At 42.6% G+C, this 22,878-nt stretch overlaps 1 protein-coding gene across 1 annotated transcript in view; it reads left to right on the top strand.

Moving 5' to 3' along the window:
* Positions 1–22,878, top strand: part of RAB15 (RAB15, member RAS oncogene family) — a 70,974-nt gene that overhangs the window by 35,549 nt on the left and 12,547 nt on the right. The window contains 4 exon segments of the mRNA XM_043988899.1: positions 11,716–11,776; positions 13,153–13,213; positions 15,314–15,391; positions 16,815–16,904. Coding sequence (XP_043844834.1) covers positions 11,716–11,776; positions 13,153–13,213; positions 15,314–15,391; positions 16,815–16,904 — 290 coding nt within the window.

Genomic DNA, 22,878 nt, shown 5'->3' with positions numbered 1-22,878 from the left:
TGTTGTTGTTGTTGTTGTTGTTTGGAGTTTTTTTGTGGGGCAGTGAGGGTTAAGTGACTTATCCAGGGTCATACAGCTAGTAAGTGTCAAGTGTCTGAGGCCGGATTTGAACTCAGTTCCTCCTGAATCCAGGGCCAGTGCTTTATCCACTGCGCCACCTGGCTTCCCCAAGACACACTATTTTCTAAGGAAATGCTTACCATTTTTGGATAGCTTTGATGTTTAAAAAGTTCAGAAGACATAATTTCTGAGTAATTAGTCATTTTATTAATAATGCCAGTATTTTAAACAAAAGGTCAGTGGCACTCTCATGCCAAAGACAAGCATGGCAGCAGGCTCAGGGCTCATATGCCCTTGGAAAAGGGGCATTCCTGAGGGTGGCAATCAATTCCAATTGGTTAACAATTAATGAGAGAATGCGTATTACAGTGTGAGGCTGAACCTATTCAAATGGACCTGATCATCTCATTTCCTTCTAAATTTCTGCCAGCCTTGAACAATCTGTTCAAAGAATTTATCCCCACCCAACCTGAGTGGAGCACAATAGTTTCCCCAGCTGGGTGAGCTCTGAACAAGATTGTTAAAAAAGTTAATCCATCCTCATTATCAGTAACATCCTTCAAGAGACTGGACTTTGAAATGAGGACTTTAGAGAAAGGAGGGAACTCTGGATCTCCCCAAATCATTGGTTATTAATAATAATTTTTCTTACAGCTCTCATTGTGGGGAAGTCTTTTACATTAAATTGAAATGTTCTTTGTGACTTCCACACATTACTCCTAGTTCTACCCTCTGTTGCTCTTCCTGTATTTCCCCCACACACACACACTTTCTTTGTACCCTTAATGCTTAGCATAGTGCCTGGCACATATTACAAGTTTACTTGTTGGCGTGACTTGGACAACTTCACAGGGACTCTACTATAGGGAGTTCTTCAACCCTTTTTGTTTTGTGAACTCAATATATGTTTTCTCAGTCTCCTTGCCCTGCTTACAACGTGCTGGCTCACTGGATGATCAGCCTCTGGCTTCGGGTTTGTGTGAGTAAGTTGAGTCAGCCATACCTGGATGAGGACTGAGTTACTGCCTTGAGTTTAAGGAAAATTGGATTGTTCCTCCTAGAGAAATCCATTGCTAAGTCTTTGGATCACTCCTTTCCTCATTCTTCCGTGCTGCTTTGATTATGTTTGGTTCCCAAAGGGAGCTTTGCTTCCAATAAAATATGTCAGTATCTTGGCAGCCCGAGGCCAATATTGGATGTTAATCTATGGGGTACTGGCTGAGGCTTGAGAGAGAGAGTGCTGTTTGCTCAGTAATTGGTGAAGACAGACATGGCAAGAGCATATTTGAATGTGCTTCTGCTCTTCTTCCATCCAGACCTCAGGTATTTCCGCCCTTTAGTCAAATTGCACTTACTCAGCACTGTCCCTTCTTCTCCACTAGTCTGTCGTCTCCCACCTACCTCAGTGATTTCTGTCATGCTCTGGGAGCTATTTCCATTCTCCCCTGGGGAGGAAGGGAAGGAATCAGCATTACAGAATACTTGCTATCTGCCAGGCACTGTACTAAGTGCTCTTTAACAACTATTATCTCATTTGATCCTCACAACAACCCCAGGAGGTAGTACTATTATTATCCCTATTTTGCAGATGAGGAAACTGAGGCAAACAGAGGTTAAATGTCTTGCCTAAGGTCACATGGCTAGTAAGTGTCTGAGGTTAGATTGGAGCTCAGGTCTTCCTCACTCCAGGTCCAACACTACATACACTACATACAGGCAGCAACTGTACCTTCTGTGATCCTAGCAGAATGCCTCCTACTATCACTGCTTCTCCTTTGCCCATGATCTCTGTCTACCTAACTGCCCCAAGACCTGAATTTAAATCCAGCCCTGGACAGTTACTGGCTGTGTGACCTTAGGCAAGTCACTTAACCTCTATTTGCCTAGGAGGCAGCTAGGTGGGTTAGTGGACAGAGTGCTGGACCAGGAGTCAGGAGTTCAGGTCTAACCTCAGACACCAGCTCCCTTTGCCTTAATCCACTGGAGAAGGAAGTGGCAAAATACTCCAGTTCCTTTCCAAGAAACCCCTATGGACAGTATGGTCTGTGAGGTCATGAAGAATCGGACACAACTAACAACAGATGGCTGAGAAGCAGTTTCCATTTCCCAGAAAATGCCTTCTCTCTCCTCATTAAGTCTTCCCCATTTTTCCTTTATTATGTGCTCTCTTTTGGCCTCTGGAGACAGGGCCTGGAGTGCTCTTCCCAATTCCCGTCCATGGGTCAGATAACAGGTTCTTGAGAATGGAACAACGAGCAGCCTTGTCCCCAGGCCTCAGCTCCAGTCCTTTAGCTCCTTGGGATTTCTCTGTTCTGGTGGGTAGCAGCTGGCAGCACTCTCTGACATCCCCTGCTGTGACACTGATAGCAGTTGGCAGTTAATAATGGAGGAACGTGGCTCTGAGGAGGAGGGGAGGTGGTGGGCAAGGGAGTGGCATCGATAATGGGAGGGAGGCACGCTGCCAGGGTCACAGAAGGTACAGCTGCTACCCATAGGTAGTGCCCTGCTGAGGCAGGCTAAATTTTTCAAGCTGGGGAAAGTACCGGCATATATATAAAAGCTTCTACTGCTTGTCTGCTAACTAAAGAGGTTTTTTTTTTTAAGTCTTCAGAGACGTCGGAAGATAATGGTAAATATAAGGGAAAATGAAGAAAGCGTGAGAAGGGCAAAAGATAACTACTTTGTACTTGACCGTATTATATAAGTCTTTAGAACCTTCCTCTGTGTGTGAATGAATGAATGAATGAATGCCTACTGTGTGTTCTAGCCCTGGGCATAGAGGGGCTTTCAAAAAACGTGGTCCCTGTCTGCATCTAGATTGGGAGATAAGACATATAACATGAAATGGTTTAAATAACAAGTGTTTGCTGCCTTAGGGTCCTACCTCAAGTCCCACAAATGCCAACCATTTGTGTTTATGACTGTTGTGATTATCATGTCCCAAATACGCCAGACAGTTTCAGGAAAATCCATTATACTCTTAATGAAGCTTTGCAAAAGCAACCATGCTCTGTCAGACCATGGTGTCTTGATTTTTGCTTTAAAAAATATGGTCACAAAACAAAACAAAAAATGTAGGTCACAGTATTTAGCAAGTACCCATTTGAGTCTCCCTGCTTTGTCTCCCTGCTACTGGGTTCTCAGGCTTCCAAAAAGAATTTTCTGGGACCACAGAGAAAATATTACTATACCCAATTAGGTTATTTTTCCTCCCTTGGGTTTTTCTCTGCCCCTGGGAGTAGAACCATATGTATACAGGTAGCATTATTCTAGGGCCATGGTGTTGTATAATCAATGAGATCTCTATAGTCCCTCCTGAGCTACTAAATAGCTCAAGGTAAAACACTTAACCTTGCTCATCCTCAGTTTTTTCATTTGTAAAATTAAGTAATTGTACTAGGTGCTCTCTAAGTGTCTTTCCAGATCTAAAGTGTTTTGATTCTTGGAAGATCACTCTTCAAGAGGTGGGAGGACACTAGGATGGGAGTTGAGGCCTGTTTACTAGTTTGGGCTTCCTTACTATGTAACTGGAGCAAGCTACTCTGTGCTTCTAGATAATAAAACAACCTCTGACCTATTTCACAGGGCTGTCATAAGAACCAATGCAATGATGTCTGAAAGTTTTCTGAATTAAAGGCCCCCCCATAAATATAAAGTATCATTATCTTTCTTGCCTGGAGACAAGGGACAGGACAGGTGACTTTTAAGCTCAAGGATTCACGTTTTCATGTCTGCTTTTTCCTTCAGCAAACGAATGTGCTTAGTCTCCAGGTACAAACCTTTTGTCCCAATAGGATAAGAATTTGAGATTTGAGAGGATAATGACAGAAAGATGAGGATGTCTGTTTTCTCAAAAAAGGCTATGACTCTGGGCTAAGAAGGGAGTTTGAAAGATTGTTTCTTTGGTGAAAGATTAAGTAGAAATGTAGAAAAGGTGGAGATGACAAACAGATTACATGCAAGATGATTCTTATTTACTCTCAGCCTCTTTGTCTTCCCTCATTTCTTCCCCGACCTGAAACATATGGAACGTGGGCTGTTAAATATAAATAGCATTCTTCTTGGGCCACAATGCTGTGTTCCTTGGAACCACATGGCCATTATATTCTGCTATACTCTTTTTAAAAAAAGGGGCAGGGGCAGTGAGGGTTAAGTGACTTGCCCAGGGTCACACAGCTAGTAAGTGTCAAGTATCTGAAGTCGTATTTGAACTCAAGTCCTTCTGATTCCGGGGCCGGTGCTTTATCCACTGCACCACCTAGCTGCCTCCATATCTCCTATACTCTTACCCTTCGTTAGGCTGAGGGTGCTCCATTCCAGTGAAGGAAGCCTATCTATCTTGGCCATTCAAGTCTGAAACTGGCAGTGCTGGAAATGAAGGGCTGAAGGTATTCATGCATGCATGGATTCATTCAACAAATATCTGTTGAATTCCACTTATTTACATGGTCCTGCAGGGCATATGAGGACAAATAAGATGTGGTCTTGACAGTCTAGTTGGGAAGGTAAGAAGTGCACACAAATAGAAAATAACAAGGCAATTTGCAATAATTGCTGTAATAGAAATGCATACGGAGTAAGTACAATGGGGCATGGAGGAGGAGGGATCAATTCAAGATGGAATAATGAGGGAATAGTTCATTGAAGAAGAGGTACTTGAGCTGGCTCTTGAAAGATAGGGAGGATTTTGTTAGGATAACGAGGGAGGATGTTTCAGGAAGAGGAATTACATGAGCAAAAACAGAGATGTGGTTGAGAAAGGTGTCTTGGGAAAAAGTGAAGACTCCAGTTTTGTGGAAGCCAGGTAAAGGGAATCAAGTCAAGTCAACAAAGAAGTATATTTATTATGTACTTACTACATGCCAGCCACTGTGCTGTCAGAATACAAGGAGAAGCAGAAAGAAAAACGGTCCCTGCCCTCCAAGAGCTTACATTCTAATGGGGACAGAGAAAACATAAGAGGGAAACTGAAAGATTGGGGTTTGGGTTGAGGAAGGGCTCCCGGGCATGTGGAGAATCATTATACTTCATTAAAAGTATATTTTATTTTCCTGAAATTAGGACTGTCCTGGCATATTTGAGATATGATAGTTGCAACATTCATAAAAACAATTGGTTGGCATTTGTGGGACTTGAGTTAGGACCCTAATCAGAGCATCAGGAGCAAAGTCCTAAGAGGAATGAAGATGTGCCTGGCCTAGACACTTCCTTAAAACTGAGGTTTCAGGACAAGCCAATTCATCAGAGGAAGGGGCAAGAAATCAAGCAAGCAGGAAGGAAAGGAAAGGGGTACCATCTTAGAATCCTTGGATTAGGGGGCAGCTAGGTGGCACAGTAGATAAAGCACCGGCCCTGGATTCAGGAGGACCCGAGTTCAAATCCAGCCTCAGACACTTGACACTTACTGGCTATGTGACCCTGGGCAAGTCACTTAACCCTCATTGCCCTGTGCCCTCCTTCCCCCCCCAAAAAGAATCTTTCGATTGTTTTGCTGTTATCAATAATAAATTTACATAGTGCTTTAGGATAAAATCCTTAAAATAGTCTTGTAAAGTAAGGTTTATCATTCCTACTTTACAGAAGAAGAGATTGAAGCTCAGAAAAATCAAGTGACTTGTCCATAATCACATTGTGCTAGAGTCAGGATTTTAACCCAGGGCTCCTGACTCAAGCCCAATGCACTTTCCATTACACTGATGAATAGAACATCAACTGGAACATAAAGAATTAACCCAATCTTCCCAGTTGTCTTTTTTGACACTTTCATTTGTTTTTGAATGATGTATTGCTGTTAAGAACATTAAGACATATTGACAGGTGGAGCAGCTAGATGGTGCAGTGGATAGAGCACCGGCCCTGGAGTCAGGAGTACCTGAGTTCAAATCTGGCTTCAGACACTTAACACTTACTAGCTGTGTGACCCTGGGCAAGTCACTTAACCCCAACTGCCTCACTAAAAAAAAAAAAAGACATATTGACAGGTGATAGAGTAAGTATTATCCTAGCTGGGGGAATAAGAGGAATGATGAGTAAAGGTTATAGCCTTGGGCTTGAGACCTAGACATGATCCTGGCCCAAGGGCCCACAAACATACAGGGAGTCAGTGGTAAGATTAGGAAGCTTGAGACTTGTCTGCATTCCTGACCAGTGCACTTGCCCACTCATTCTCCTAAGGGCCACTCACCTTACTCTCTTTCTGCCCCTTCCTGCTATGATAGGTTGGGAGAAGCATAGCTAATAAGGGTTTTAATTTGAGCAGGGTTGCAGGGAAGGGTAGGAGAAGGTCTTTATTCAGAACCAGAAGCCTCTTTCTCAGCTGAGATCTATACCTTCAGCAAATCCTCCCCAGGGATCAGGTTCTACAATGGAAATAAGAGTTAATACCACCTGAGGTATGTATAACTTCCCTATCTAGTTCATGAGAGATTGCCTGACTTCACATGATCTTGCCATGCACAAGGCATTCATTCTCTCTGCCTGTCTTCTAATTTGTATTGTAGATGGTAATTCTCATTCACATCATTGTTTCACATGATCCTTATGAAGGTTAAGTTTTTCAAAATTATGAAAGCCTTTAATACATTATGGATATGGGGGCAGCTAGGTGGTGCAGTGGATAAAGCACCTGCCCTGGATTCAGGAGGACCTGAGTTCAAATGTGGCCTCAGATACTTGACACTTACTAGCTGTGTGACCCTGGGCAAGTCACTTAACCCTCATTGTCCACAAACAAAACAAAACAAACAAAATACATTACGGATATATTGTTATTAGTTAACTATTTTGTAATTATTCTGCATATATGCATCTACACACATATCTATACCTACATTTTGCATCTGCATCTATATATCTATATCTATATGTAAATCTTCTAAATCTATATCTATATATCCTGGGCAGCTATGTGGCACAGTAGATAAAGTACTGGACTTGGAGTCTGGAAGAGTCATCTTCCAGAGTTCAAATCTGGCCTCCAACACTTATTAGCTGTGTGACCCTGGGCACACAGTTAACCCTATTTGCCTCAGTTTCCTCATCTGTAAAATGAGCCAGAGAAAGAAATAGCAAACCACTCCATTATCTTTGCCAAGAAAACCCCAAATGGGGTCTTGAATACTTTGACATGACTTGAAATGACTAAAGAACAACATCTATTTCCTTGATGTCTCCTCCATTAAAATATAGGCTCCTTGAAATTGGGATTGTTTCATTTCTTTTATCTGTCCCTCAGAGCTAGCATAGTGCCTGGCACACAATAGATGCTTAATAAACACTTGCTGAATGTTAGCAATTTTTGAGTAGCTACTGTGTGTTCAGCTCTATGTTGATTCTACAAGGTATGGTGCTCAGGTATGTGAATTTACCTTAGTGACTGTTTGATCTGGGGACAGAGATCAAGCCTGAACATTCCAGCCTGGCTCTTCTAGGCTGCCAGGCATTGCCCACTCGGAAAAGTACAACTCAATAGATATGAGTCATCCCTGGCTGGTGAAAAATGAATCATGTCTGTCCAACTTGATTTGGTTCAGGTTGTTCGGTTTTCTTTCTAATTAAATAATTATTGGTCTGGATGGCTAGAAGAGAAAATGGGTTTAATCTGTCTAGCTTTTTTTGGAAAGCTTGTAACATGTTCTAATGATGGATTAGTGGACAAACCCTCTTGTTTTGGGTTCAAGTTCACTGAAAGAACTGTTTGGCATTGTAGAGGCAGAAGAAGGCTTCCTTGGTAGTAGGAAACCTCTAGTATTGGGGCTGGGGGTTTCTATGTTGTGCTTAGGTACTTGTTTTCTATTCAAACATTATAGTTTCAGTGTTTGACCTTGGGAAAATTGCTTTCTGTCTCTGTTCCTAATATTTACAATAAGTAAGTAATAGTGTCCCAGGGTGAGGAAGGAGGAGTGTTGGAAGGTAAGGAAAGATGAGGACATGGTAGCAGAAAAAGAAAACAACAACAAAAAGATTAAAAAGAGGGTCATTGAAGCATCTTTCTTTAAAATGGAGAGAAAAGAAAGTAAAGAAGACCAGGAAGAACGAAAAGCTTTTCTGGATGAGAAGCAAGACAGCTTTGAGATCTATAGGTTGATCTTCTATATATACTTGAAAAAGAAACGTAAGCTGCAATAATAATAATAGCTAGTATTTACATAGAGCTTTCCAAGTTACTTCATTTCATTTTTATAACAACCTTGGGAGTTAGATGTTATTATTATCTCCATTTTACAGATGAGGAAACCAAGACAAGGGAGTAAGTGATTTTGTCCAGGATTATACAGCTAGAAGTTGTGACTAGATTCAAACTCAAGTCTTTCTTACTCCAATTCCAGTGCTCTATTCATTGTGTCACCCGGCTCTCTTCTCTATGTAATAGTGACCTGCAGTTTCATGTAATACTCTTCTTTTCTGTTCCACATTGTATAGGTAAATGTCCATGCGATTTGGTGTTTGTTAAATTCAGAATAAAAATATATTTTTTTAAAAATTTAAATTATTTTAAAAATAAAGAGAGGTTAAGTGACTTAACTTATCACACCACTAGATTCATCAGAGAGATGTTTCCTTGATTCTAAGGACAGTTCCGTATTCATTATGCCATGGTGCCTCTCTGGGGTATAACTTACCAGCTAAAAGCAAATTTCCCTCAAATGAAAGTGGAAAAGAATGAGCAATCCCCATCCTTTAGCCTTCCTCCAAGAGACTGCTAAGAGTTAGACAATGAGGGACAATACCTGCAAAAGAGCAGGGAGGGGCTGGTAATGGCAGTGTACAAATAGAAAGTATAGTTACTTAAACTTCAGTCTTATGGGTCAGACTATCATAGCTATGCAAGTGCTGGGGTGAGGATGAGCAATGGATGGAAGAATCTTGTTATATGAGCAAATTTATTGGGTAAACAGGTTCAGAGAAAGAAAGAATGATGTGGGGCAGCTAGGTGGCGCAGTGCATAAAGCATCGGCCTTGGATTCAGGAGTACCTGAGTTCAAATCCAGCCTCAGACACTTGACACTTACTAGCTGTGTGACCCTGGGCAAGTCACTTAACCCCCATTGCCCCGCACAAAAAAAAAAGAAAGAAAGAAAGAAAGAATGATGTAAGGATCATAGATTTAGAGCTGGAAAGGGCCTTAGAAGTTTCCTAGTTCAACCCCTCAGTTTATTGATGAGGAAGCACTCTAAAGGGTTGGTGGTAATAAGTGGCAAAGCCTGGATTTGATAGTTCCTCTAATTCCATATACAAAGTTGCATCCTTTGCACCACACTGCCTCTTCAATAACTGATTATGAAGTGAATCCTAGAAGCTAAAGACCCTCCATTCAAAATATATGCATTCTCAGGGGGAAAGTGCAAGTTAGACGAGAGAGTGGAAAAGACCAGCCTCCTGTATTGGACTTCCAAGGTCTCATCCATTGTTAAATCACATTAGCCTATGATGTTGGCCCTTGAAAAGGTCTGTGGAAAAGGGAATAGACCACTAGGGTAGGTAGGTAAAAGTAGGCTTTGACTTAGGAATGTTAAATTTGAACTCTGAATAGTCCTGAACTGTGGCAAGTAAATGCAATAAAGGTAGACTGAGATTCATAGACCAAAATCAGTTCATTTAACTGATTAACTGTTAACAAAGTGGGTCAGACTGGCCACCTCGGTAAGGCCAGCAATACCAGTGAGAAGATGGGAGAAAGGAGGGGGTGGGGTCTGGGCAATTTTGAAACTTTATAATTGGTTATACTAGGAAAAGTGGGTTGACATTCAGGTGTGGCTAATTATACCCCTCTTTGACAATTAAGGAATGTGAATTGTTTTATGGGATTCATCTGCCTCCTGTAATCTTGGCTAGGAAATCAAAACCACCAGATTTGTTGTACCCTTTGGGGAGATCAAACCTCCCCTAATTGCTCGAGGACAGGCAAGGACAGAAGACTTGTCTTTTGCTGGGGATAGAACAAGGTTAAGCTGGTTTGGGCTTACAGACAGCAAGCAGATGTCCCAGCGCTTAACTGCATGAGTGATAACAATATTCCCTTTCAACCATACCTTTAAACTAACTCAGAGAGAAAACTGTATTTCTGAGCAAAGTGAGTTCTGGCAAGTACTAACTCAATTATAAAAATCGATATAGCATAAAATCAATTACATTGTAAAATCAATACAGTAGAAATGAGAGGTACTATTAATGTTTAACTTTTCATAGAGGCAGTGTTGGAGGCTGGCACATTTGGGGTAGCAAGAGAGGCTAGGATCATTAATATAGGACAGTCAGGGCAGAGGAAAAATGTATCTGACACATGAGAGGTTGAAATCCTGAAGAAGTTAGCCAAGGTGGATTATATTGGGGACAGGAGGTTCAGGGGGGAGGGGAAGGAAGAAGAATAAGTGGGTGTGAGAATAAAGACAGAAGGGAATAGTTGCCCAAGGAGCAAGCCCTAAATGGTGAGAGACAAGTGAAGGGTAGGGAGTCCTGAACAACAAAGCAACAGGTATTTATTAACTGCCTACTGTGTACCAGGTACGCTACCAACTGCTGTCCCCATAAACTGAGTGCCATATCCACTTTCCTACCATGAACTGTTCCCATAAATAATTAGGCATTCTAGGAAATCCAGAGGTGCTATTTTGTTTACATACCTTAACATATTGGTGTGCCTGTTTGGATATTCGCTTTTCTATGTATGAAGCTAAGTAAGGACACAAACAGTCCATCTACTATAATACCAAGTATGACTCTGTAGCTGATGAAAATTCTTGGCACACTACCCAAATGAACCATGAAACAGAACCCAGATTGCTGAAGCTAACACGACTGTAATGGCCAGTCTTCCTGGAGACATTTGGGAATGAAAAGTATAGCAGTATCATGCAGTAGCCTTCTAAGAAGCTAGAAGCATTTCTTAGCCTCTTGTCAAATTTACTCCTCATCTCTGCTGGTGACATATTACATTCTCCATTGTCTCTCCTTGCCACAAATCTCCCCACATGAGCTCAAATATTTTTGTTATGGACTGGTTTTAGCAGTAGATTGAGTTTGCCTGTGACACGTACCTGAGGCATATATATATACATACAATTCCAAAGGGCTTGATATTCTCTTGGTTTTTTTTCTTATCCGCATACCCAGGACCATGTAGATTCTTCAGCCTACCCAAGTTTTCATATGTATGTACAATGGTCCAAGATAAGAGTTAAGATAATGCTGTTTTTCCCCACCCCAGGCTCTGTAAACATCCCTCTGATCAGCTAATGGTGTTCAGGAGAATGTCATTTACCTTCTCAAGATAAGGCAGTAGAAGGAAAAAAATAAGGAATATATAGTTGGTTTGGTTGCTATTTCTAGGGTTTAGAGCTCTAGGCTGGGGTAAACATAAGTTCTTCCTGAATGTATAAATAGACTTCACACATGAGTACAGTAAGACAGATTTTGGATGTTTTAAAGCTGTTAATTGAGGCAACTATGAAAAACTCCCTTATGTTACTTCTGCCTCTTTCTGCCTCCCCAGCAACCCTCTGCTTCACATGACCTTCAGTCTTCTGGCCAGAGTGAGAGGAGGGAGACCTCCAATCATGTTCCTTATCTCTTTATAAATTTCTAGTTTTTCTTTGAGCTTTCTCAGTTCTGACGGGATCATCCCCTAACCTGTTCCTTCTCTCCTCTCTCCATCAGGAGTTGACTTTAAGATGAAGACAATAGAAGTAGATGGCATCAAGGTTCGGATACAGATTTGGTGAGTTAGATGGAAGGAGAAAAAGGAAGCAGCAGGCATGTGGAATTGCTTCCTGGGGAAGAGGGGGACAGAGTTGCAGCCCAACTTTTTATTTTTTATTTTATTTTATTTTTTTGGCAGCCCAATTTTAATGTTAGGCTATCCTTAAACTGTCACCGGGCCTGAAGTTAGGCAGCCTTGGGTTCAAATCCAGACTCAGACACTTACTAGATGTGTGACCCCAGGCAAGTTACTTAACCCCTATTTGCCTCTGTTCCTCATCTTTAAAATGGGGACACACTAGGGGGCAACTAGGTGGCACAATGGATAAAGCACTGGCCCTGGATTCAGGAAGACCTGAGTTCAAATCTGGCCTCAGACACTTGACACTTACTAGCTGTGTGACCCTGGACAAGTCACCTAACCCTCATTGTCCCACAAAAAAAAATGGGGACACACTGGAGAAGGAAATCACAAACTACTCTTATATCTTTGCCAAGAAAACCCCATGGATTTGCCCATGGGGTCAAGTAGAATTGGACATAACTAAATGACCAAACAACTTTTTTTTTTTTTTTGCGGGGTAATAAGGGTTAAGTGATTTGCCCAGGGTCACGCAGCTAGTAAGTGTCAAGTGTTTGAGGCCTGAACAACTCTTAAACTGGCCCTCTTTATATATAATAAGTCCATCCAAGAGTCCTGAAATATCTCTTGGGGAAGGAAACAGAAAGGTCATAGATTAGAGAGAATCGAAACTAAATTTTCTTGTGTAATGTGTCTCACACTCCAGGGGCATGGGGCCGTGGGGAGAGAGACAGAAAAGAGAGATAGGGAAATCCTTGTTTGAAGCCAAGTTGAACTCATTTTGGGGACCTTCCAGAGAACCATGGTGCAGTTTCCATGTGTGACCACAAGAAGGCACTGTCTCTCTCTGCTCCAAAACCCTATGTACTAACTGTTTTAGGGAATGTATAGGAATTGTATCTTGACCTTGGAGCAATGTGGAAGGGACTTTCAGGGAGATTCCTAGAGAGCTGAGGGTGGCAGGGTAGGGATTGAAGCAGTCCCCTTCCATCATCTAGCCATATGCTCCAAGCTTCCCAGATATACCTAATTTCATTGCCTTTTCTGGCTCAGACACATGGTTGACAGAAGGGCAAGAAGACTAGTGTGCCTCCCCTGTGCAAGCTCATAATTAGATTTGACTTCTCCTCTTTCCTAATCAGGTCGCTATTTCCTGCTAGGTCCTGAGGCTTAAAGCTCTGTTGCTTTACACATTCAACTCTAGTTCTGTCCTCTGTTGGAAGATTCTCTTCCCTTTCCTTCATCCTTCTTCCCTCCCCATTCTTGCTGTACCATGTCCTTATACATCTGGGGAACCTGACTTTCTTTTTCAGGGATACTGCGGGGCAGGAAAGATATCAGACCATCACCAAGCAGTACTACAGACGGGCCCAGGTGAGTTCCTTGACAAGGGAGTTGGAGGGTAGAGAGGCTCGATTCTGTGACTCTCTTTGCAAAGGGTGCTGGGAGAAGTACCCTTAGTTTGCCTGATGGATTTTCATATTTTCAGCAAACATTTATTAAATGCCTACTCTAACATTTCTGTGACAGCCTCCTTTAGAACACTTTTACCTGTTCTTTCTGCTTCCTAAGAGCAGGTAGGTGGTGCAGTGGATAAAGCACTTCCCCACCCCACCAAGAGGCAAGAGGACCTGAGTTCAAATCTCACCTCAGACACTTACTAGCTGTGTGACCCCGTGCAAGTCACTTAGCCCCAGTTGCCTTAAACATCCAGGGCCATCTCCTGTCATCCTGATGTATATCTTGCCACAGGACCCAGATGGCTCTGAAGGAGAGAATGAGTTTGTTGACCTTGCCTCACTTAAGTCCAATTCAGTGCAAGTCATGACATCACCCTGATGTCATGGTCCTCTTCCAGAAATAAGGACAAACAACTCCTTCCTCAAAGCAACAAGGAAATGGACAGTGTGGGGTTGAGTGGCCTCAGGGGATTAATATAAATTGAATGCCTTAAGTCAAGGTCAATTCTAACATTCCACTAGGAAGGTGACATTTAAAAAGAACTCCATTTTGCTTTATGGGAATGATGCAAGAGCTTGCAGCCTGTTCAGGGCATAGTTGCTCTTTCTGTTCCATGGGAGACTCTTCTCTTCCTTTTTGTGATGCTAGGTGCTAAAGAAGATACACAATTTAATTGAGACAGCCTTTACCATTTATCTCTAACATTTAACACAAAACAAGTCTCTCCTAAATGCTTTTTTTCATTAATTTATTTGTTGCCGTCATGAAGCTTACAGTTTAGCAAGGGGGATTATGATACATATATTCCCATAGTCTGATTTTATCCCTGGGCTATTAATACAGGCTGCAGTCCCTCTATGATTTAATATATGGTCTTAAAGAATGACAATTAGTCAGTCAGTAAACATTTATTAAGGACCTACTATGTGCCAGGCACTGTACCGTAAGGTCTAAAATTCTAGCTATACTATCTAAAATCTAATGAGTGGTCACCAATAAATTATAAGCTTTAGCAAGAATATTTAAGTGTTTAAGTATTTATTAAAGAGCATTAAGATCAGAGAGAATGGTAAAAATCTAACTATTTCCAAGAGACCCCATCATCCGACCCGCCATGACGAGGTCAGGAACCAAAAGAGGAAGAACCCCTCCACCAGCATCCGCTTCCTACTTCATGTTCTCCTCCCAGAAATGGGAGGCTCCTCAAATTGATTGGCTGGTAGCCTTGATAGACAGTACCCACGAGCAAATGTCACTTCCTGACACCAAGGACCTTGACCACATGGCTTGTCCTCAGATGCCTTCTCCTCATGGTGGAGCTTTTCTACAGTAGCTCTCCAGCAGGTGGCGTCATTCCAATCATTACAGTACTAAGCCCTGGAATGGATACATACACTGATGACTATAGTACAAAATAATACAGAAGTTCAAAATGAAGAAGTGTGAATGAGGTCTTCGGGGGAAAGGTCATCAAGGGTATGAGGTCAATAAACCAACAAGCAATTATTTAGTACCTATTGCATTCCAAGCAATGGAATACAAAGACAAAAATGAAATGGTTTCTGAAGGTGGTGGCACTTGAATTGGGGGATCTTTGGAGCAATGACAAATTAAACAAACATTTTTTGTCCCCTACTATGTAAAGAACCATCTGAAGAACACAGCATAGATAAAACAGGATCTTCTCTCTGGTGGAACTTAGAGTCAGGGGGATATGGCATGCACACAAAGAGATATACATAAGTGAATTAATTGAGGACAGAAAATCACCTCCCCAAGGCCAAAAGATATTTTATCATAAGCCAGAGTGGCTTGGACAAGAGCTGGGGTTGATGGTAAAAGGAGATAGGTAGTCAGCACAGTATACATGCCCTTTGGGGAAGAAGGGAGGTAGAGACCCATCAATTATGGTACTGAAGTGCTCTGTTTTGACTTCCTAGTTCTTAGGATATTTTTCTGTGCATGTGTCTATCTATGTGTATCCCTCATTCTCTTTCTCTCTCTTTATCTCAGGGAATATTTTTAGTCTATGACATCAGCAGCGAGAGATCTTACCAGCACATCATGAAGTGGGTCAGTGATGTGGATGAGGTAAGATAAGCCATGTCTCCCCATTAAGTGAAGGCAGGAGACTTCAAAAGGTGTAGATAAAATGGGAGGGCTTAGAGCTCTGAGACTGAAGAGTAAATTCTAAGTCCTGGTTCCTATGGATTGAGGACCAAAGCAAGACCCTAACGAAGAGTTCAGAGTTATCATACCCTATATCTCTTCCACTGACTTTGGGTCAAGATTTGCCTCAAGCCTCACCCTTATCTATGAACTACTTTTTTTCCCATAAGCATCTAGGGTTGGATAGGATAGAATCAAATGAAAATCTGGATACCTGAGTAATCATGGAGGCTCCCCCTAATGACTTTGGGCAAGTCATCTCACTTCTCTGACCTCTATTTTTCTCATTATGAAATGAAGGGGTTAGACTAGATGACCTGTGTGAGAAACCCCATTTAAAAATTTCTGGGACTCAGGGTTGGAGAAATATCAAAGGTCTTTATTTACATTCTCCAGAGAATGGGCCATTCCCTAATAGAATGGCAGCAAAATGTGGGCCCCTGAGCCCTTTTATCATTTAACGTGGCTGGCCCCTCCCTTCTTCCCCAGTTACAATCTGCACATCAAGACACTGGCGCCAAAAATTAGCCAATCAGAACCCAATATAGCCAGTGGGGGGGAGGTGACACAGAGACAGCCCTCTAAACTCCTCTCCCATGTGATCAGCCTTGGGTCTCCTTTATCATGTGATTCAGTTCGATGGGGAAGGGGAGGGGAGGAAGCCCTTTCTTAGTCTTGGAGGAGCCCCCCCCTCCATTTGTTGACATTAGCATTTTCAACTTTTGGTGGGGGGCACATTTTCCCACAACCTGTAACAGGGGGTTCTTGCTCTTGGGTCCATGGACTGATCTCAAGGGGTCCATGAATGTGGATGGGGGGAAGAATTCCATCTTTATTTTCACTAACCTTTAATTTCCCTTTTAATCCTATGTAATTTATTTTATACATTAATAACATTATTCTGAGGAGGGATCTACAGGCTTCACTAGACTGCCAAAGAGGTCCATGACACAAAAATGGTAAAGAGCCTGATTGATGGGGATCCTTCCAAATCTGAAAGTCTTCGAGGTCTTAGAGTATCTGAAAAAATGAGGGGGTTTAGCCTAGATCATGTCTAAGGGCTCTCTTGTTTCCAACATTCTGAGACTCAAAATGCCTAAAGCACAAACTCCAGGCAGACAGTTGCATACACTAAGCTGCCACAATGTCAATCCTTCTGCAATACCCCAGGTTGAGCCAGGCTATTGCTAGGAGAACTGGACAAACTGCCTGCAATGCCCTGATGGCTCTGGAACTTGGAGATGGTTTTGTGGTAGGGTTCTGGGGAGAGTGGTACTATGTAGCAATGGGGATGTGATGGAAGAGAGGCAGTAGGCAGTAACAGTCCTGTCTTCTTTGTCCTTAGTATGCACCAGAGGGAGTCCAGAAAATCCTTATTGGAAATAAGGCTGATGAAGAACAGAAAAGGCAAGTGGGAAGAGAACAAGGCCAGCAGGTAAGTGAAGGGAAAGCCAGGGTACCTGACCTAGGGTTCTTTTTTTTTTTTTTTGCTTGGGTTGTCATGAGGATCAAATGAGATAATGTTTGTAAAGTGCTTTTGCAAACCTTAAATCAAAGTGCTATTCTAGTACTAGGTATTATTACTATTATTATTATTGTTATTATTATTATTATTCCCCCTGAATCCGATAATCCAGGTGCTTTGATGAAAAACAAAGCTCTATTTCTGAACAACTGCTTCATAGATAATTTTATTATCATCATCATGATAAATTAGTATAAGCACCGTATGATGGAGAGAGATACAATAAAAATAATAGGCTCACATTTATATGACACTTTAAGGTTGACAAAGAACTTTATGTACTCTCTCCTCAATTCCAACTGCTGACCTTCCTGGCTTTCTTTAAGTCCTAACTAAAAATCCCACCTTCTACAGGACACCTTACCGTACTTCTCTTAATTCCATTGCCTTCCCTCTGTTAATTGTTTCCTATTTATCCTGTTTATAGCTTGCTTTGTATATATTTGTTTGCATGTTGTCTCCTTCGTTAGACTGTAACCTCCTTGAAGGCAAGGAACTGTCTTTTGCCTCTTTTTGTATCACCAGCACTTAGCACAATGCTTGTCAACATGGTAAACATTTAATAAATATTTATTGATTGATAATTTCATTTGATCCTCACTACTACCCTTGGAGGTAGGTATATTTGATGAGGAAACTGAGGGTAAATGTTAAATGACTTGCCTAGGGTCACACAGCTAGTAAGTGCCTGAGGCAAGACTCAAACCCAGCCTTGATCCCTTAATCATATTGCCTCCTCTTTTCTTTGGGAGTTTGTGCCTTCACTCTCCCTACTGTGCCCTTCTCTCTCCCTAATTTTGTGTGTGTGTGTGTGGGGGGCAATGAGGGTTAAGTGACTTGCCCAGGGTCACACAGCTAGTGTCAAGTGTCTGAGGCCAGATTTGAACTCTGGTTCTCCTGAATCCAGGACCAGTGCTTTATCCACTATACCACCTAGCTGCCCCCATCTCTCCCTAATTTTTAATCTCTCTTTTATCCACCGGCTCTTTCCCTAGTGCTTACAAATATCCCCAGATGTCCCCTATCCTTTAAAAAAACCTCACTTGATCCTACCAGGCCCTCATCACAGTGTTTTTCCTGTTTTACAGACCAAACTCCTAGAAAAAGCTGTCTATTGCCTCTCATTGTTTCTATTTTCTCAATTCTTACTTGTGAGAAACCCCATTTAAAAATTTCTAGGACTTGAAGGGAAATTAGGAAACCCTGAAACTCCTGAGTTACAGGCCAGTGAAGTTAAGGATGTGAGACAGACAGTAGAGACAGAGACTGGGTTTGGAGATTTAGATGCTTGGATGGAAGGTCAGTGCTTTGGGAAGACCAGCTGCCCATACTCTTTTTTTTTTTTTTTTTTAGCGAGGCAGTTGGGGTTAAGTGACTTGCCCAGGGTCACACAACTAGTAAGTGTTAAGTGTCTGAGGCTGGATTTGAACTCAGGTACTCCTGACTCCAGGGCCGGTGCTCTATCCACTGCGCCACCTAGCTGCCCCCAGCTGCCCATACTCTTAAGTCCACATTTTGGTCTGGAGGGGTTCTGGTGTCTCTTTCAATTATACCAGAATGGGTTGGCAAAGGGTGAGAGTTACAGGGATTTGGAAAAAGGACAGCAGCTCTTTCTTGGTTTTGGGTGTGCCATGGTGCCAGGCCTGCCAACCAGGGTGCCAGGCAGTTAAAGTCCGTAGGTACCAGGTGTGCCAAGGTGCCAGGCCTGCCAACCAGGGTGCCAGGCAGTGAGTCCATAGGTGCCAGGCATGCCAACCAGGAAGCCAATGAGTTGTGTCCAAACATTTTTCATCTTTGATCCTCCCCTGAGCTGACCTATGGTGGTATTGTGGTGGAAGACCAACCTTACTCCCTAACTGGGCTGGGACTTGTGGGTTGGTATGGCTGGTCACTCCCTTTACCATGGCATCTGAGCATTTCTCCAAATCTGAGTCTAAATCAAGAAAGAAACACAGCCCAGAGGGGCAAAAAGGGTCATCTGATGCTCTAATCTGCCTAGATAGCATAGGATTCACAGATTTAGACCAAAAGGCAGAGGAAATAGTCAATAAATGGAATGAGAGGAGCCAAATAGTCAAAAATAAAGAGGAGGGATTGTGAGAAATGGGTAGTTGTCTCCTCTCAATGTGGATATAACAGTCAGTCATACTCCCCTAACCTGTTTGTAGGACAAAGGTCTCAGATCCTCTCCCCCTCAGGTTAGCAAGGTCACATGGTTCAAGGAGCCCTGGTCTCAATTAGGTCCTCTCCAGAGTTCTGTAAGTATAAGGTCCACTCCTGAGTTATGCCCATACAAGGAAGAGGGGTGGGAATATTGAGTTCCGATTAGCTAGTTTTTGCGCGTAGATTGTAACCCCGACCAGTGATGAAAAAGGGAAGGTCCATTCGCGTTAGGGGACTAGGGTATAAAACAGGGCCTTGCGAGCCCCCTTTCTGGGCACCCACTAGCTGCACACTAGGGTGCCTCCTTCTCATGAGAAGAAAATAAAATCTTTGTCACCTCAAAAAAAAAAAATTTCTGGACTCAGTGTTGAAGTATTGAGCACAATGGCCAACTCCCTAATGGAAAATGGCAAGCAAGCTCAGGACTTGGGAGCCCTTTTATTTCTTAACCCGGCTGGCCCCTCCTTTCTTCCTTAGTTACAATCTTCGAGCCAAGACACTGGCACCAAACGCTAGCCAATTGGAATGCAGTATAGTCAAAGGGGCAGCCCTCTAAACTCCTCCCCCACGTGACCACCCTTGGGTAAGCACCCTTCTCCCAGCTGAAATTCACCTCCCAGACATTAATTGTTCCCCAGACAACTTCAATCAGCTTTTGGGGGGGGGGGCCCATATTTTCCCACATTACTCATTCCTTAACCCTTGCTACAGTTTCATCCATTTCCCGCCCTTTTGGCTGAAATCGTTCTGCAAGAATTCACCAATTGTTAAATCCAATGGCTTCTCTTCCAGTCTACTTCTTACCATGGGTCAGTTTGATTGTTACCTAGAGACATATTGCTCCTGTGAGTCATGAATCCCTTCCCAGGTCTATACTCAGACACATCCTTTTAGCACATGCTAAGAACCTAGAAGCTGACTTTTTCCCCCCTTCTTCTAATTAGTTTGTAATTCACTAAAATACCCATCAGCCAGGCTGCTAGCTGGCACAGTGGATAGAGCATTGGGCCTGGAGTCAAGAGGACCTGAATTCAAACCTGGTCTGACACTTACTATCTGTGTTACCCTGGCAAATCACTTAACCCCGGTGGGAACATAATTATTAATAACAAATTCTTGGGGACCCAGGGCACCCAGTTTTAGTTGTATTACTCCTCCCTTTTCCTCCTTTCACCTTCCACCCTCCCTCTTGTCCCCCCTTCAGAAATCTTGGTTCTTGGAAAGTTAATAACCTCAGGGCTCAGGGCAAGCCCAAAGGTACAATAAAATGGAGATATAGACTCTTTCATCTAGCTAAATTAAATTGATGGGATGGATTAAGCCACATCTATCTGGACTTCAATTTTGCCCCTCAGGGGGTCTCTCCCATTAGGCCATGAGATCATGGTAGAGCTTATTTTAATATGGACCACCATATGGAATTGAATGATGCTAACCAATTAGCTTTGATCAGCATGTGGTGGCCAGCCTCTATCAAAAGAGGATAAAAGCCAAGACCAGGAGGCCAGTCCAACCTTAGGCTTACACTCTTGACCTGGACCTGCTGTTGGTTGGTAAGCACTCTCCTCTTAGGACAGGGTAAGCTAGTAGGACATATGCTCTCTCTCTTGGAAATATGGTACAGCAGGGAAATGACAAATGACTCCTCTTGCTTGTGTTAACTGCTATGCGGTCAATTCTTTCAGTACTTTAATAATAAATATTTACTACCAAAATGGGTGTGATAACCATTGTTATATAAATAACCATTAATATAGCAGCATCATTAATTTTAGAAAACCCAGCATAACCCCCACAAATAATTTAAGAAACACAATTTGGCAACCATGAAACATCTATTTGCCTCAGTTTACCTCAAGTTTGCCTCAGTTTCCAGCCTCATCTGTAAAATGAGCTGGAGCAGGAAATGGCCAATCACTCTAGTATCTTTGCCAAGAAAACTCCAAATGGAGTCACAGAAAGTCAGACACAAACAACTCAACAACAACCCATCAAATAAACTTTTGTCAGTCATGTCTCTCCGAAAATAAACAAATGAGTGAATGAAGTGGCCTTTCTTCAGTCCTCATCTTTTACTTATTTATTCATTCACTCATGTATGTATGTATGTTTTGCAGGTAGTGAGGGTTAAGTGACTTGCCCAGGGTCACACAGCTAGTAAGTGTCAAGTGTCTGAGGCCAGATTTGAACTCAGGTCCTCCTGAATCCAGGGCCAGTGCTTTATCCACTGTGCCACCTAGCTGCCCTTAGTCCTCATCTTTCTTGATCCTTGTGCAGTGCTTGCACTGTGGACCACCCTCTCCTAGATACTCTTTCTTCTCTGCACTTTCATGGTACCCATCTGCCATAGGTCTTTTCCTATCTTCACACTTCCTTCACAAACTCTTCTGCAAGTCATCTTCCATGTCCAAACCCATATGTTTAGGTGTCATTCATGTCTTCTCCTCTTTTCTCTCACCAGTCTCCCTCTTGGTGATCCCATTGGTCCTTCTACATTTCATCATTTTCTCTGTGCAGAAGACTCCCAGAGCCATCTCTCCAGCCATCTCCTTTCCTGAGAGTTAGTCCCAGATCTCCAGTTGCTCATTTAATGTCTCTGCCTGAATATTCCTCAGCCATGTCAAATTCAACATGTGTAGTTCATTATCATTCCTTCCCCCCCATTCCCATTTTTCTATTTCTATTAAAGGCACCATCATTTTGTTGTGGGGAAATGGGTGGGGGATTTGGGATAGGAGTTGGGGTTGGGGTCCTTAGGAATTCCTCTTTAAAGAATTACACCCTCTTGCACACAAATCCAATAGAATAAGATAATAGTTTATTTAGGGGTTGGGAAAGGTGTAAAGTTGCTAAAATCCTAGCTAGTCTGTCTAAAATATCTGATGAGTAAAAAAGCTTTAGCAAGAGTATTTAAGTGTTTGAGTATTTATGAAAGAGCATTAGGATCTAATGATCAGAGAGAAAGGTAAAAATCTAACTATTTCTAAGAGACCCCCTCATCCGACCTGCCATGGCCAGGTCAGGAACAAAAATGACCCCACGCTTCCTTCTTCCTCCCAGAAGCCTCTTGTGAAAGTGGGAACATCCCATCCACAAGCACATACAGCTCCAAGCTAATTGGCTGGTAGCTTTGATAGACAGTACCCACGAGCAAATATCACTTTCTGATGCCAAGGAACTGACCACATGGCTTGCCCTCAGCTGCCTTCTCCCTCATGGCGGAGCTTTTCCTACAGTAACTCTCCAGCAGGTGGCATCACTCCAATAGTTACAAAGGGAAACCAAGAGAAAAAATCCTTGGACTTCTCATGGGGAGAAGGCATGGCACAGAGCGTGGCTCTGTGATACCAATCTCCTTGAGCAGGAGACAGGCAGATATTTTTATAGAGGACTAATGGAGGTGATCATCTGACTGTGGAAAATTCCCTTATTGAGGGAGGACCATTCTCCACTGGTGGTGGCTGGAGGAGTTGGGTGAGGGGTGGCTGCGGATCTCTCAAGCCATCTCTCTGCTCCTCAGGCCACAAAGGCAGCAGCCACACCTAATCTTATCTCCCCAGGGGTGAGGGAGACTGGAATGAAGGGTAGTGGTCATGGAACTAGCTCAGTACCAATTGGTGCCACTTATCTCTTTAGGTGTGTCTGTCCTTTGGTTTAGTTTCTCAAGGAGAAGGTTCTTTGATGTACCCCAGAGAACTTCTGGGATGCTGGGTTAGAAATA

Source organism: Dromiciops gliroides, chromosome 2 (genome assembly GCF_019393635.1).
Source record: "Dromiciops gliroides isolate mDroGli1 chromosome 2, mDroGli1.pri, whole genome shotgun sequence".
NCBI lineage: Eukaryota > Metazoa > Chordata > Mammalia > Microbiotheria > Microbiotheriidae > Dromiciops > Dromiciops gliroides.
This window is presented reverse-complemented; position numbering and strand designations above follow the sequence as displayed.